At 35.6% G+C, this 16,818-nt stretch overlaps 1 protein-coding gene and 2 long non-coding RNA genes across 3 annotated transcripts; 1 reads left to right on the forward strand and 2 right to left on the reverse strand.

The window, feature by feature from the left end:
- Nucleotides 1–234: 234 nt before the first annotated feature.
- On the reverse strand, nucleotides 235–1,181 carry LOC145560789 (uncharacterized). Its single transcript, XR_014093406.1, has 2 exons — nucleotides 939–1,181; nucleotides 235–705 (listed from the first exon to the last, which is right to left on the reverse strand). It is a non-coding gene; the product is annotated as an uncharacterized LOC145560789 (long non-coding RNA).
- A 415-nt stretch (nucleotides 1,182–1,596) lies between these two features.
- On the forward strand, nucleotides 1,597–11,324 carry LOC145624930 (uncharacterized). The gene is made up of 2 exons (XR_014110482.1): nucleotides 1,597–1,627; nucleotides 10,911–11,324. It is a non-coding gene; the product is annotated as an uncharacterized LOC145624930 (long non-coding RNA).
- A 706-nt stretch (nucleotides 11,325–12,030) lies between these two features.
- LOC145560757 (protein FAR1-RELATED SEQUENCE 6-like) lies at nucleotides 12,031–16,753 on the reverse strand. Its single transcript, XM_081621807.1, has 5 exons — nucleotides 16,542–16,753; nucleotides 14,631–16,042; nucleotides 12,727–13,933; nucleotides 12,501–12,563; nucleotides 12,031–12,422 (listed from the first exon to the last, which is right to left on the reverse strand). Exons 2-5 carry the CDS (start codon nucleotides 15,983–15,985, stop codon nucleotides 12,294–12,296), a joined length of 2,754 nt encoding a protein of 917 aa, XP_081477933.1. The 5' UTR covers nucleotides 15,986–16,042; nucleotides 16,542–16,753; the 3' UTR covers nucleotides 12,031–12,293.
- Nucleotides 16,754–16,818: the final 65 nt, after the last annotated feature.

Genomic DNA, 16,818 nt, shown 5'->3' on the forward strand with positions numbered 1-16,818 from the left:
TAAACCGTGATAAATAAGAGTCACTTTCATGAATTAACTTTTTACGCGTTCTTCTCAATAAAAAAGACAACGATTACATAGTAAAAGACAATAATGATAGTTTAAAGTTCAAACAAATAAATCGGAAAGTGATTTAATTATTCTTAGATGACCTATAATAGAATTATGACCTACTTATATGCAGTAACGAACGGAATAACTAGTAATCAAAATCCAAAATCACCAACACCAATATTAAGATAAATACTATTATTAATACTCTATTTGCATATAAATATATATATAATTTACTCTTATTAATATAGTAAACAAAAATTAGAAAATAAAAAACATAATTAAAGTTTAATTTGGGGAAGAAAAAGGCTTGTTAATTTCCACACAAAGCCTTGTTCTTGCTAGAAGGTCTAAAGTTCAAAGCACTTAACCCATAAATGCAGATATGCTGTTGGCTAGACTTAAAATACACAACATCAGTAGTAGTCTGATGTCCAGGCACATTACATTTTGAAGTATAACTCCCTATTAAACTCGCCCTGCATATCGTTTCGACGGCTGCTCCTTGTGCACATTCGATCCCATCTACTGAAGGTATTTCAAGTTTGTACCACCCGTATTCGTTTGTCGTTCGATTCACTGAGAATGTTATTTCTTCAGATGTTCTTGGTGCTGTTGCCTTGAACTTGCAATCAACTTTCACTTCCACTCCTATGTGTTTTTTTTTTTTAATGTAACAACCCGAGACCCCAAAACAGAAATCAAGTCAATTTAAGGTTCGGATTTTACAAACAAGTAGTTAGTACCTTGTTCGGTATCATTGTCAGTTTTTATTTTTTAAGTATTGTTTAAACATAAGGTGCATAATGTACTTAACTTTAGTCGCACAATTTTGAAAACTGATAACAAAAAAAAACTCGGAACTAATAGTTTTAGTTATTTACCTGCTAGAAAGTAGCTGTGCCTAGAAAAGGAGTTATTTGAGCAAATGTCACAGTAAACAGTACCCATGACAGTGATCTGAGAAGTGGGTTTAGCTGCTGGGTGGTGAGACTTGTGACCGCCGTGACCGCCACGAGACTGATGCGAGAGAGAAATTGCAAGGAACAAAATAAGAAGACATAGAATGCTGCTAGGTTTCTCCATTAGAACCAAAATTATGAGAAAAAAATCAGAGGAAAAACATGAAATTTTTTTTTTACATAAAAACTATGGGTGCACCCCCATTCATCTCAGAGATGAACGTTTGGTGTTTATCTCGGGGGTTTATTCGTCATTTCGCAATTATGACTAAGGGTATAATTGGAACATTAAAGTTAACATAAGGTGACTCAGAAACGGCTGTTTTTATTGAACGTTATCCTCGACCAAAGTAGACTAATGGAAACCTAGGAGAGAGAATGTGACATACAAAATGTTGATGTTCATTCATGGTGATAGTTGAGATAAAAGAGGCGAGTGTAGAGGTGGATCGAGAACGAAGGGTCGCAGAATCCGGCAACCCGTGATGATCACTTTTCCGGCCTTGTTACCAGAAGGGGGTTGTTGCTGTATGGTCTCCGAGCAAGTTAGGTGGGTCTCCGTGTTGGTTACCCGGAAACGTGGTCGATATCTTTGTATTTGATGACTGGCTGTAAGTATTAATTGCGTTTGTTATATTTAATTCACATTTTAACATTCTAGCCTTTTAATAATTAGTCCCGACTGAGTGTTGTTGAGCTTGCTTATCTGTTTGTCGAAGCTCAACGAATGTCCTGCATGAATTGAATGTTCCTAAATTATGAATTGAATTGTGCTAATTAACCAATTGATTGTCCCGCTAATTAATGAATTGATTGTTTACTGAGTTATGTTGAGGTTGTTAAATAGAAGCGACTGAGTTATGCTGAGCTTCCTAATATGCTTATCGAATCAATCGATTGTCCTGCAATGTGAACAATTGAATGTTGGTTAATTAGGAATTGAATTCGGCAAATTTAAATTTAACAATTTTTTTTGCTACCAATTGATTGTCCTGCTAATCAATGAATTGATTGTATGAATATGTGTTGCTATACTGCTAATTATGCAATTGATTGTTATTTTGATTAGTATGTATTTTCTTTGCATAAATGGTTACTTTGTATTAATGTTATTGAGTTATGCCTGACTTTGCCTATCTGAGCATCTTCACCTTGCAGTATGTGTCCAGGTTTTAGGACCCTTGTTCTTTTTTATGAAGAAACATTGAATCTGACTATATAGGAAAATAGTCAATATAGTTGCCTTGTGACCAGTCATATTCTTTAATCCAATTTATGAATTCTTTATTCTAATTTATGAATCTTTGTGAGGGAATTTTAGGTAACATCTTATGATTTTCATGCTTGAGTTGATTTTGTTTGCAATTTATCGTACAATGTCAGATGAAGTGTTGGGGATTCTATTTTGAAATTCCTGGTTCTTTGGTTCATTGGTTTACATTCCTGGGTCTTTATTGTGCTATTTTCGTATTTAACCATTTGGAACTCTCTGTTTTGGAGAGCGTTTCTTTAAATTTTGACATGTTGACCATTCTACATTTTAGAACGTCTGGTCTCATCTTCCTTTTGTACCTAGCCCATTGTCGAGGTCTTCTTGTAGGTGGTTATGACTATTCCAATCCCTTTATCTTATGTTGTCGATTGAAGCTATCGTAGATTAACAAGCTGAGTAAATTATGTGCAGTACTAAGAATGAACACAACAGCAACTTTATCTGGGGCTGGGAGTGAGGGGAAAAGGGTTTTTAATGGTAGGAATATAAGATGCTTCTTGGAGTCTTAGGAGGCATGATTATCGTGAAGTACTGGAGTTGGGGCGATGGAATACGGTTGAGGCGAGCAGCTGGGATTATTCTGTCATGTTTACTTCGTCTTGTGGTTATATGAAAGGTCTCAATGATGCGCGAAGACTATGTAGAAATTGCTGGTCTTGTGTGCTGTGGAAAACACTCTAGGCACCATACTGGTGGGGCTGTTGGATTATGCTCCCTTGTATGTATCCTAAATAACTACATTTATGGCTCTAATTTCAAAGGTACGGTTTTGATTACTTCTTCATCAAATGTGTGATGGTTTCATTATAAGAGTGCATTATTTATTTTCATCTCAATAACATCATAGTTCTTTATTTGAGCATTAGATGTACTGCGGAGATGCACATACAATTCCAAAAGTAAGCAACTTCTGGCTGCACATACAATTCCAAAAGTAAGCAACTTCTGGCTACTTTCCAAAGTTGGAAATCCTGTAGATGTTTGGTTGCTGAGACTTGGTAATGGTTCACCAGTATTTCATTACTTTAACAGCGCTGTAAGTAATAAGCACAAGTGATATGGGTTTCCTTAGAATAAAAACACAACAAGCATATAACTGATTAGTTGAATTATTTTTTCATGCAGTTGTGTGTTAGAAGGCAGGTGGATCTTCTGTACAATTTTATTGGTTCAAACTTCTTCCTTTTTACTGTTATACAAGGAATGTTGTCATCTCGCCAAAATGAGGACCTTATTATCATGTTGAATGCTGTCACATTGTTGTATTTTACTTTGTTTTACCAATATAGAACAAAGAAGTCGCCTATTTGTAAATTTAGATTTACTAAGAATGTGTAGAATAATACCACTTTATTTGGGCCATTCTACATAAGCTTGAGCTTGACTACTGTGCGTTCTGCTAAGCGTTATGCTAAGCAAGTTATGTTAAGCAAGTCATCCTTTTTTTTATTTTTAAGATTTGATGCTAACACCTTAAGAACTGTAATCGACATTTATTAGTGCATGCATGATTCTTCACTTAAAACAATTCAATCGCTAATAACTTTTGACTAAATTTACTTTCATCTACTTTACCTATAGTTAATGTTTTTTTTTTTTTTTTTTTTTTTTTGTGAATACCTATAGTTAATGTTGGTTATGGAAAACTACTACTACTTTTTGAATTAAGATATAAACTATGAAACCACTTCATTTGGCCCATTCACATAATCTTGACTACTGTGGATCCGGCTAATCAAGTCCTTTATTTATTTTTTGACAGAAGCAAACACCTTAGTACCTTTATTTGAAACATAGAAGTGCACACATGACTCTTCACTTCAATACCAATATATTTTGACTAAGTTTAGATTCATCTACTTATAGTTAATTTTAACTAGGAAAACTAAGCTCTACCTTTTGAATTAAAGTAGATGTGATCCGAATCATCAAGTTAAATTATTTGTTTCCATTCCGATTGAAAACGATTTCCAATGCACATTCGACAAAACTCATTTGATATTATAAAGTTGATCATTCACCATATGATGCAATAATGAAGTAGATAATTAAACCACACAATCTTAATAACCTTACATAAATTAAAAAGAAGCTCATACAAGCTTCACTTACACATTACATAAACATGGTTACCATGGACTATCCATGATAATACCTTAATTAATACATAATAATAGAAAGTCTAAAGGATGCTACTAATTGAACGAGTTCCTTGTTAATACAGACCAAAGTGCATACAAATTACATAAGAAACAAAGGTGATACAATCCAACCAACACAAACACCAAGGCAACCCGGCCCCACACATACTCAGGCTCCATCCTCATCAGCTGCTCCCTCCTCGTCAGATGCAATCGCCGCATCACCTTCGCCATCCACACCAGTAGCTCCCTCCTCATCCTTTGCACGGGGTTCATCAGCTGCTCCGTCCTCATCTTCTTTAGGTGCCGGCTGTGTGAAAGTAATAATTGCATTAATTAATGTAAGTATAGAAATCCATACAATTGATAACAAGTAATAATTGGAATTTGAATTTTACTAGCCAATTACCTTCATTGTGCCTAAGAGCCTCATTGGGAAGTCTTGTGTCATCGTGACCAGCAACTCATCTGGTTTGACTTCTTTCTCGTCCCATATCACAGCAAGCCCACCCATTAACCCAACACTCTCATCCAAAGTCCAATTGAACTCATAGTCAATTGAATTAAAAATTTCTTCAAATGACTTACGATAGACTCTTGCCTCAACAATTATGAATATGATAGGCTTGTGAACAGCGATAATTTTCTGGACATTGGACTTAAATGAGGGACGAGTAACGCCACGGGCATTCCACATAACAATGGAAGAACCTAGACGAAAGGCATTTTCACCTACTTCATACTTAGACTCAAGGCTAACGTCAGTGTACCTTATGAAAGGATCGACACGAAACCTTCCAACACATGCTATTACATCAAGCTCACTAATCTTCTCATGCAAATAAAAAATCTGAAAACCATCAGAGTAGCATGCAAATTCTGATTTAACCTTCCTAATAGTAAGTGGGTAAATAGGTCCCTCAATATTGATAATTGGAGTGGGGTCAACAATTTTCTCAAGAAATTTTGGAATTACTTCCCCAAGGTTTTGTTTGTTATACTTGGCATTACCACTGTTGAGTTTCTTAAACACATCAACTAAGTCTATTGTACCAACAATATCAACTAAATTAGGGAGATGGGCAGGAACGAACTCACCATTTGGTCCAAGCATGACCATTCCCTGAAGTTTCTCCTCCCATGGGCTGTCAGGGCTACGAATAATGTCTCGAATTGTCACGTTGCTAATAATCTCACGGGCATTACGTTCGTTTTTGACGGTAAAGTACATGGCCTTATTGAAATTGATCTCTGGTTTTCCCTCAATGTTTGTATCTTTAAAAACCATATGGTCTGGTAGCGGAACTGCGTAGCAGCCCTGAGGGTACACGGGGTTTTGAGGGTCGACATCAAGGGTAGCCATGAGGGTTAAGCTTTGATTATTTTTTTTGTTCAAGTGAAAATGGTGAGCACAGGTCTTTAGGTTGTGTAAGTCATGCTTATATATTGGTATTATGGGTAAGGGCACCTGTGAAGATAACAAGTATGTTTACTCACACGTGTCTAGAGTAACTTGATAACAAGTATGTTTACTCACACGTGTCTAGAGTAACTTGGTCTAGTTCATTCAAAACTACTATCCTCAAGGAATACTTAGCAAAACAAATGGGTTCAATCCTCAACGAAATTAGATTGCGTGTTTGAGTATAATCTGAATGATCTGATACATTGCGTTTAGTCAAATCAATTTTTTTTAAAAAAATTTGAACAATACAAGGGCATGCTTACTGAAGTCTATTATAGAATGGTTGAATCCATGTGTAGGAAGTACTGAAAAGGTAGATTAGGGAAGATATGGTTGAATTACTTGAGAACATAAAAAGTTCTACTATTAAAAATATATATGGTTGTACTTTTTATATACTTTTCCTCTGACACAACCTCCAACTTTCCTTTAAGAGCACCCACAATGGTGGGGTGGCTCACAATTTTCTCTTCCCTACTTTTTCCCTCCACATCATATTCCACTATCTTGAGTCACCCTCTTGAGTCACTCCTTTTATTTTTCCTACAATGGTGAGTAACCCCACCATTCTCTCTCCTACTTTTATCAATACCCTACCATGTTTTGTCTCTCCTACCAATAGAGTTTATGTTTAATTATTCTTCTAATAAACATGTTAGTCAAAGTAATGACATCTATAAGTTCTTGAATTTGTCATCAATTTAGTTTGCGTAACAATTATTTGTAATAATTATCAAAGTATTCATAATAATGACATGATTAATTTAAAGTGTGAATAACATATGCAATATTGGTCTCTTTTTATAGGCAAAAATATAAGAAAGTCGTTGGTAAAATTTTTTTTTAAAAAAAAATTACAGATTTTTTTTTATTACCGTTGAAAGTTTTTTAAGAGATAAAACTTACTTGAAAATATAACCTCCAACAGCCATAAAATCAATGGCTACAATTAAATCAAGATAAAAGCAACTTATTTATATTAAGAACAAGACTAATTCTCGATTAAATTTGTGGTTTTTATATGTTTATTTTTTTTAAATGAAGAAATGCGGTTTTCATGTAAAGCAAATAGTTATCAAAGTTCATATGTTCTGGAAAATAATAAAAATTAATTTAATTAAATAAAAATTATTTCATTAGTATCTTATTAATGAGAATTTTTAGAGATTAGCAAATTGATCAAATTTAATTACAAAATACTCCTAAGAACAAGAGATCTTATCCCAATCGATCCATTAGGTTTGATAAATTAAGATATAGAAGACAACGATAATACACATAATGCCAAGAGTGAAGTTTTCAGGAAATCATTCGTTGACAAATTGTATGAACACAGCTTTAAGTCAGTGGTTAAATAAATATCAAAAACTCAAATTATCAATATAATAAGTTGACGTTAATGAATCATTATGTATGGAATTCATAAAAGGTAACAACATCGCCGAGTGTATATATGATTACAAATTATGAACAATTATCAAATGACTGATTATATGATCGCAATATTTCATAAACACATATGTGTGTTCAAAGGAATTCCATATCGAGGAATTCCATATTGAGGGTTGAGGGTTTAGGGTTTAGGGTTTAGGGATTACAATTAAGGGTTAAGTGTTTAGGGATTAGGGTTTAGGGTTTAGGGTTTAGGGTTGCGGGTTGAGGGTTAAGGGTTTAGGGTTGAGGGTTGAGGGTTGCGGGTTGAGGGTTGAGGGTTCAGGGTTAAGGGTTTAGGGTTCAAGGTTTAGGGTTTAGGGTTTAGGGTTGCGGGTTGAGGGTTTAGGGTTTAGGGTTGAGGGTTGAGGGTTGAGGGTTTAGGGTTTAGGGTTTAGGGTTTAGGGTTGAGGGTTGAGGGTTGCGGGTTGAGGGTTGAGGGTTTAGGGTTAAGGGTTGAGGGTTGAGGGTTTAGGGTTTAGGGTTTAGGGTTTAGGGTTTAGGGTTTAGGGTTTGAGGGTATAATGGTAATTTGGTCCCATGAACTTAGTGTCAAAAGTTCCATAAACCTTAGTGACACCAAGCGCAATTACATCAAGGGCATTGACATATCTTTGATCCTTCATGTCCCAAATGTTTCCAATATGCACGTGTATCCTCAACAAATACTCATACCTCATCTTGATTGTACCACTCCTAAATTTAAATATTTGTTATTTTGGGCATTATTTTTTTTGGATCTTTTCTTGTCTTGGGAACAAATAGCATGAATTCAGTGTGATTAAGCAAGCACAAACATAAGATATATGAACTTAATTATATTAAGACAAATGAAGCTTCTTCATTGTATTAAATTATACTTCCTTCCTTTTTAAATATATACTTGTTCTACTTTCCATTTCCGACCCTATTTAAATATTTGCTCCATTTCCCTTTTTAGAAATCTTGTTAGTTTTCTTCTTTATCTGTATTTAAATTATATCGTTGTGTTATAATGTTTGAAATTTTAATTTTACGACGCTTTCAAATTTGTGTACGATGTTATAACATTAAATAATATTTGTCATGTATCAACAACTCCCTCCGTCCCCTTTTGACAGTACCTAATGGACAAATTTTAGTCCCAAAATGTGCACCCCATTTGCTTTTACAAACAACCCTTAATATTAATATTTTTACCAAAATTTCCTCCTATTTGTGCAAATTTAGATTTCCCAAATTTGTTTTTTTTTTTTAAGGTAAATGATAATAACGTACAGGACAACGTGAAGGGTTAAATTTTTTTATTGAAAAAGGGGGTTCATTGTGTAGGATATGTAAAACATAAGTTCTAGGATTGTGAATCATTCAGTTGGGAAGGATTGTTTCCTTGGACAAATAGTAGGTCTTGTCACATCAATACAAAATCAAATAACAACATTAGTAAGTTGACAATCAATGTAGCTTGTAGTAAGTTCTGAAAAGGTAGATTAGGGACGATATGGTTAAATTATTTGAGAACATATAAAGTTCTACTCTTAAATATATATGGCAGTACTTTGTATATACTTTTCCGCTGACACAACTTACAACTTTCCTTTAGGATGTTTCTCAAAATTTCCCTAGGATGAACGTCCAACCACAAAGTGAAATAGTATAATTTAATAATAGTAGGATTACGTTAGTTGATATTGATAAGTATCTTTAATAATAGTTGATGTTGGTTTTTTTTGTTATTTTATTTTATTGAGGAAATTTGTTTTTAATGTAAAGCAAATCGTTTAATTGTTGCTACAAATTATCAAACTTCTTATTTTCTAAAAAAAAAAAATTTAGTTATTAAATTTAAAAAAAAAAATTAGGTTTGAGTTTCTTACTGATGAGTATTTTACGAGATAAGCAAATCGATTAAATTAAATAAAATTGTTTATAAAGGTTAATTTAACTTAACCCAATCCACTACGTCTGGTAAATTAAGATCAACAATAAGATAAAAGGAAACAGATAAAAGTGTCAATGGATTAGCGTTATTTAAGGATCAGATTTCCTAAATCATCACCTTTATCAAATAACGAAGATATCACGCAATATGTGAATTTTAATGAAAATAGATTTGAAGATTACATTTAATTTAACTTATTATATCAAATTCATGTGTGAAAACACTTTTTTGTAGGTATTACTCGTCTTGTATAAAAATGGATTTCAGTAATTAGTATCTGTTCACCCAAGAATTAAATAAAGGAGAGTTTGATGAGGTATAGCATTGTTGATCTAGCCAATTTGCTTATTAATCAAACTTATTAATCAAACTTATTAAAACTCATTTAATCTATTGATGATATATACATATAGCATATTAATATACTTAATAAAAAATTGATATAATTATCCTTTTTTAAAATGAATTACCAATTCGGAGACGAACCCTATTACACTCCGCTAATTATTTGTATTCATCTTGCGGTCCTTAGATACTTGTACTTCGTATATTGTATTTAAAAAAAGTACTATTTTTCCCTCACAAAAAATAAAAGACAAACATAAATATATAAAAAAAAGTGTAGGGTTTGATCCTCTAAATACGTATCTGTTATCAATAGAAATGACATAGGGACAATGTTTTGGTTGTCTATGTAATTTACCAAAACAAATATATTGGTAACAAACAAATAAAGAGTCAAGGGAGAAAGTGGGGTCTTGTATCTTTACTTAGGAGGGCAATGGTCTAAATAATTTCCCGCCAAAGTGAATGTTTCATGGCACTCCATGATTGGATATCATTGACTATAAAAGGCTACTGGTGGGAAGACATTTCTTTCCCACCAAACCATCAAACATTTTTTTCAAAACCCTAAGCCTTATGTGAAGCATGTCTTCATCTTCATCAACCCACAAAATGCCATCCCCTCTTGGTTTGAGCCTTTCCAAAGCAACACAAAATACTCCTCCTTCATCTTTAGCCCAGCAATTTGTAGCCCTTAAGACTCGTCCTATCCCGAGGAGATTTCCTAAGAAAAGGACCCTCAGGGAGAAAACACTCTATCGCAATGCCATTAAGCGGTTGCGAAATGATGCTGTGGGCATTACTAAGAGGCCAAACGTGGCTTCAAACAAAGTGAAAAACCAACTAATGGAAGGTTTAGCTTTCTCTGACACACTACGGGCTTGTGGAAACCGTCAGTCTAGGAACTTTGCTAGTGACGGAGCTAGTGGCAGTGGCTGTCCGGTGGTGAGAGATGATGTTCTCGATCCTCTTGCAGCTAACGAACCACTTCCCACCAACCACAAAATCATGGTCAAGAGTAGACAACGCAATGACATGGGCGTTTTCTACGAGATAAGGGATGAAGAGACCTTTGAAGCCATTTACGAGGATTATGCTTCTAGGGTGGATGTTTCACCCTATGCAATAACTCTAGAGAAGAATGGTGTGGCTATTCCTCAAGAAGCCACGGCACTAGCTGTGAGGATAAGGACCGGAGACATAATCATTGTGTATGGCAGGGTATGTAGTATACTAAATTTATGCATTTCAAAACTTGTCTAAAAATTGCTTCCCCTTATATTATACTTATTATCTCATTTTGGTTCTCTAATTACAGAGTCCTAATGCTAACATGAATTCAAGGGTGAAGGCATTCTACATTAGAAACACTTGTACACCTTATCATGAAGTCAAAGTTTGCGCAAAGTTGACTTCGAAGCTCACAAGGCTGTTTCAGAAATGGGCTGCTGAAGTCAACTTGGATCCCAAAATCATTCGCATGCAACACCAAGACAAGAAGCTTAACAGGAGGTTCACCATTGGGGAATCCGGCATTAAGAACCAAGACTATGTCTATGCCTTTCCTGATTAAAAACATGTTGGTCAGAGGGTTTGATTACAGTAGAAGCTAATTAATGTTTTGTGTTTAAGAAAGTTTAAGTTGTTGCAATTTGTAGTAGACTTAGCCCTTTTGGATGTAATATAGTACTAGCAAATTAGCTTAATGGTTTTCAGCTAGATGAATCTTGTATTTCCTTAATCGTAATGTTTTTTAGCTAGAAAGTACAAACCTGTGTCATGTATGTGATGGCAACTTCATTAATAGTAAGGTTTGTTTTGTTAAACTAATTGACTTATTTGTTTTTGGTTATTATCAATGTAGCTTGTTCAAATAATCGAACTAAAAAGGGTAATTTCCGGAAATGTGTTTAACCCTAAAACGAACAATGAATGCGTGAACATTTTGTTATCGAATAAATAATTGTCAAATTAAATGGAATAATTTCGTGCATTTATCCTTTTTTTTTTCTTATTTCGTGCATTTATCTTGCACGATGTTTAAGTGGACGACATTTACAATCAATCATAAATAGATAATGAGCATTTAAACCCATTAATATCCTTAAATTATCTAGTTTTACCTTTAAAAATTTTATTTTAAAAGCATTCAGAAAGTACAAACTGAGTTGGACTTGTTCTGCTTAAGTGACCCGCAAATTAAGCAAGGCCCAACTTAAAGTAGGAATATAATCTTAATGCTTAATACGCTTGCAAAAGAGAGGGCCCCTTATTAAAGATCCAAAGTATAAAATTCTCCCTCACGAATTGAACCTTATGAAATCGAATACAAGGTCGCGCAATTTGATAATCATTAAAGTCACAAATAAGAAGCAAATTGTGTACTGCCAGATAGACATAGACCAATTTTACACTAAACATTAAGCATGTACAAATTACACATGATAGGCAATCAGTCAGATTAGGACCCCAATTTGGGTAACCTTGTTACCAGGATTGGTGACTACAAAATACGACACCAAAATGCTTACTAATTATACAAAAGGTCATACTGTAATCATAATTCCCTAATCATAATTCCTTAATCTCAATCTAAATAGGATGAATTACATCAAGCAATAAAGATCTGAATGAATCAGAATGCAAATGAATCACCAAAAGTTTCTCATCACAATAGTTTCTCGTCACCTAAAGTTTCTCATCACATATCAAACTGCATCGACCATCCTTCACCTGACATGTTCGCCTCAAAATCTTCACACCAGCCATCTGGCTCTGTTGTTGGCTCTAGGAACTCGGTGTATGGGTTGTCCTTTTTCTTCCTTTTCACCTGAAACAAAACCTTGATTACAGCATATCGTAAAATAGCAACATCATATCAACACATGAGAAAAAACTTAACGAATACCGGCAACTTAGTAGCTGCGCCTGTAACATCAGCACCCTCTGCTGGAGCTTTCTTTTTTGATGCCTACAGGAGACATAAATTACATTCAGAACAAGGGAGATGACTGATGATATTAGGAGAATACGAAAAGATCAATTCTTATTTTTTTAAAAAAAATGATTAAATTATCAAAGGGGTATTGGTACTTAATCTTCAATTATGGCTCATGAGACAGAAACCTTTTCACCTTTGCTTTTCCTGTATTGTATCCTAGCTCAGCCCGTGTCTTGTTCCTAGAGCCCTTAGGCCGACCACGAGGCCTCTTTTGAGTAATTGGATCTCGGACAACAAATCTTGAGCTGGTTGAAGCTTCATTTTGTGCATTGTTGGGATTTGTTCCGGTGTCCGATACATTGCATGGCTTAGACATTGGAGTACCTCCAGCTTCAGGGGGCTGATTTGATGATCCTTTATGAGAGCAAGGATCCATATTACTAGGTACCACTTCCGGAATATTTTTCTCCAAGTGAAGTGCACGACGTACTCTGACTTCGGTGCGCAATTTGAGAACTGCTTCTCTAACAGCCACAATTGTATCCTCATCTACATTGGAAGCTTCATCACACAAGGCCTCGAGGTCAGGAAACAGCTTGTTGTAGCGAATGCCTTCTGCGGTTTGACTTGGGTCATGATATGCCACTTTTACACGTGTGTGCCTCCGCATCACATCTTTGCGCCACCGATCAAGTACATATTTCGATGGTATTTGCTTCACCAAATTTTCATCAAAAACTCTAATGATATGCTTGCAAAGAATCCCATCCTTTTCAAATTTCCTGCAATCACATGTTATGTCTTTGGTAACGGGATTAAATACCAGAGAGTACAACCTTCGATAATCAGTGATTATTTCTTCATTTGATCCTTCCGGAACAATCCATACTCGATCTGAAAGCAGATAGTGAATTTCAACGTCACTAATCACAGTCTCAGATTTAGGAACTACGTACAACATTCTAGCACATTCTCTTTGCACTTCTTGGAACTTCGCATCAGTGTAAATTTGTTGGAAGTATCTCTCTGCTCTGAACCCACTCACAAGCCGTCTTATGTATTTTGCATCCCTTGCATCTGCATCGGTCTCATCACCAACCCTCTTCTTCATTGCAGCCGAGTACTTTTCGGGGAACTCGCACAACCTTGTTTTACGGGTGACAAACCCATCAAAAAACCTGTTGATGCTCTCAACCCTCTGTGTAGTTTTCATACCGGCCCAAAAGAACTCTTTCATCCAAGCTGGCACCCACATGTGCCGCTCTACAAACAATTCTTGAAGCCATTCATTGTCCTCCAAACCATACTTCTTCATTGCTTCACACCATCGGGTCTGGAATTCTCCGGTAGTGAAACTATCGTAAACAATATTCTTCAACGGGCTCTTGAAATCATTGTACCTGTTTGCTTCAAAGTGTTACTGACCTCCATACACATGTAGCCTTAAATACATATAGCAATTTTTTCAAGGACCAGGAGTTTACAAAAATGCTCACTTATACTAAAGCACTGAATATATCTAATCAGTTCAAGATCAACAACATACAAGTTAGCCATAAAATTATTTAATACACATAAAAAATGTCATATCAGATAAAGTTAAATTTCAGAAGACTTCAGAATCAGGATATGGATATGCCGTGAATCTAAATAATACCCTACTCCTACAAAAAAACCTCATCCTCATTTTACACCAGAGCATTGCTCCCAAAACCTCATATAGAGCTACACTCCTTCTGTTTAAGCTTATAAAGATAGACATGTTGTGCCATCTAAATGGCCATCTCATATACACCTAAATGGCAACAAATGTTATCAATTCCACCATAGCAGGTACTGACTCTCTTGATACATAGCAGGTATCAATTATAACACCATTTCACTGACAAATATGGCAACATCATACTGCACACAACACAACAAAAATAATAGCAGAAAACTTAAATGGCAACAAACATGCCAATATGATATTGCAAACAACACAACAAAACAACCACAAAACAGGTGAAGATTCTTCAGAACAAAACAAAAAGAAATCTGAAAAGTTTCATTATAAATACAAAAACAATTTTAATAAAATCAATCTACAAAACTTACATGGCACACCTCCCAAGTTTGTCAGGAAATTTCCGGAGAATATGCCATATGCACCATCGATGGCGTGTATTAGGCATGACTTCAACTAATGGCTTCCTCATAGCAGGGGCTTGGTCAGTTAGGATGGCAAGAGGGGCTTTATTGCCCATGCACAACAGCCATTGTTTAAATAACCACCGAAAAGTATCACAATCTTCATGAGAAACTAGGGCACAACCTAATAAGATCGACTGGCCATGGTGATTGACTCCTACAAAATTAGCAAATGGTAGCTCATACTCATTTGTGAGATACGTGGCATCAAAGCAAACGACATCACCGAAGTCTTCATAAGCTACACGGCTCCGAGCATCAACCCACATGACGTCCTTTAAACGACCTTTATCGTCCAACCTATGTGCATGGTAAAAATTCTGATTATCGGCTTGCATGGAATCAAAGTAAGCCATCATGGCTTGAGCATCTCCACCGGCCATCTTAAGCCGTCGTTGTTTGTACACCTCATGTTGCATATCCTTCACATTAGGCAAATTAGGATTTTCCGTGCCTAAACATCGACGTATTACACTCACAGGTACACCCACCTCATAATAATTCACCAAACGCTTGCGAACTGTGGAGGTCATCTTCTTCATACGGTACTCTTTCACTAAATTTGCCATACTTGGACACATATCATGATTATGCTCCAACTCCACTCTTTGCAACACCCAAAGCCCTTCACGATTCACACTTCCATATACCCTAGCTTTACAATTACATTTTTTAGATTTCCTTTTCCCACGTGATAGCTCTGCCTCCCCTATTACACCATTCACATTTCCTCCACAACCGCCAACATCCATTTGCTTCGCCCTTTTCTTAGCCTCTCGCTTCGCCCTCATATCCGGTGCACCATAACATTCACACTTCCAAGTGATTCCCCTTCTCTCTTTACTAGTAGTATATGATCCTTGAACCCGGCTAACCCCAAAGCCACACTCCTCAGCATATAGTTTGTAATAACACTCAATATCCTTCCATCCTTTAAAAACCATTCCGACCTTTGGAGGTTCAATAGAGGTGACTTCAATCACATCATTCGTTGACACTGTTGTATTTAAGGTCTCTACACTCTCAACTGGGGAACCTTGATGGTTTTGACTACAAGAGTTGTCATTGATACATGGTAAAGGAGAATTGTATTCTACGGTCTGTGAGAGGGATATATTATCCAAGTTCTCTTCATCCAAAGTAATATTGCCTTCATTTTCATTATCATCTACACCTATCTCCATCAACGTACCAATCTCATCACACCCCACCCCTCCTAAGGGACTAAATCTGTCTGCATCCATTTCAAAATTCTCATCCATTACCCACAGCTACCAATGACCACCAACAGCAGAATTTAACACATAACTAACTGCAAACTATATAAAACACATATTATGTATCATCAACTACAGCAGTTTATAGAATAATGCAATATCAGTAAAGACAGTAATCAAACACATAGGAAACACACATAGGCCCAAAAATTCAGAAATAAACCTAATCAAAATCGCATTACCAAAAATTCAGAATTTAATTCACATTACCAAAATTTCAGAATTCTTTCACATTACCAAAAATTTCAGAATCAATTCAGAATTCAGTTCACCCAAACTGCATTACAAATAATTCAGAAAACAATTCAGAAATGAAGTCACCCAAACCGAATAATCAAAGATTCAGAAATCATTTCAGAATTCAGTTTACCCATATAGCAATTAGAATTCATAATTCATACAATAACAATTAGAAGAATATACCACTACACAGGTCGCAAATCAAAGGTTACGACCAATTCACACTACAAATTGTCGAAATTAAATTAGCAACAGCGATATTAACTACGAACACCTCAACTACTGAGGACATTGAGCTTACCTTTATAAGTGACAACACCTTGCATCCAGGCCGAACATCAACGAATGAATTCGTCTGAAGGGCAGTGGGAGACCAAAGTTTACGAATCCTCCATAGATCCAAGCTCCGGACAGCTTACCCTTCGCTACTTTCTGGGTGGGTTTAGTTTGGTGAAGAAAACAAGGAGAGAAGGGCAACAGCGAACAGGGCAAGCTCGATTAGAAAAGTTTCTGGTGTTTTGCTTGTTTTCCAGCAACTACCCCTCCGTTAAATGGTCATGTAACGTCGTCAATTCACA

Source organism: Chenopodium album, chromosome 1 (genome assembly GCF_948465745.1).
Source record: "Chenopodium album chromosome 1, dcCheAlbu1.1, whole genome shotgun sequence".
Lineage (NCBI taxonomy): Eukaryota > Viridiplantae > Streptophyta > Magnoliopsida > Caryophyllales > Amaranthaceae > Chenopodium > Chenopodium album.

Bases quoted from the DNA above. Each gene is read 5' to 3' on its own strand.
- LOC145560757 (XM_081621807.1), bottom strand. From the start codon at position 15,985: ATGGATGAGAATTTTGAAATGGATGCAGACAGATTTAGTCCCTTAGGA. The intron at 13,934-14,630 runs GTAAGTTTTGTA...TGAAGCAAACAG, and splicing joins AAACTTGGGAGGTGTGCCAT to GTACAATGATTTCAAGAGCC. The intron at 12,423-12,500 runs GTATTCGTTAAG...GTTTTGTTTCAG, and splicing joins GCGCAGCTACTAAGTTGCCG to GTGAAAAGGAAGAAAAAGGA.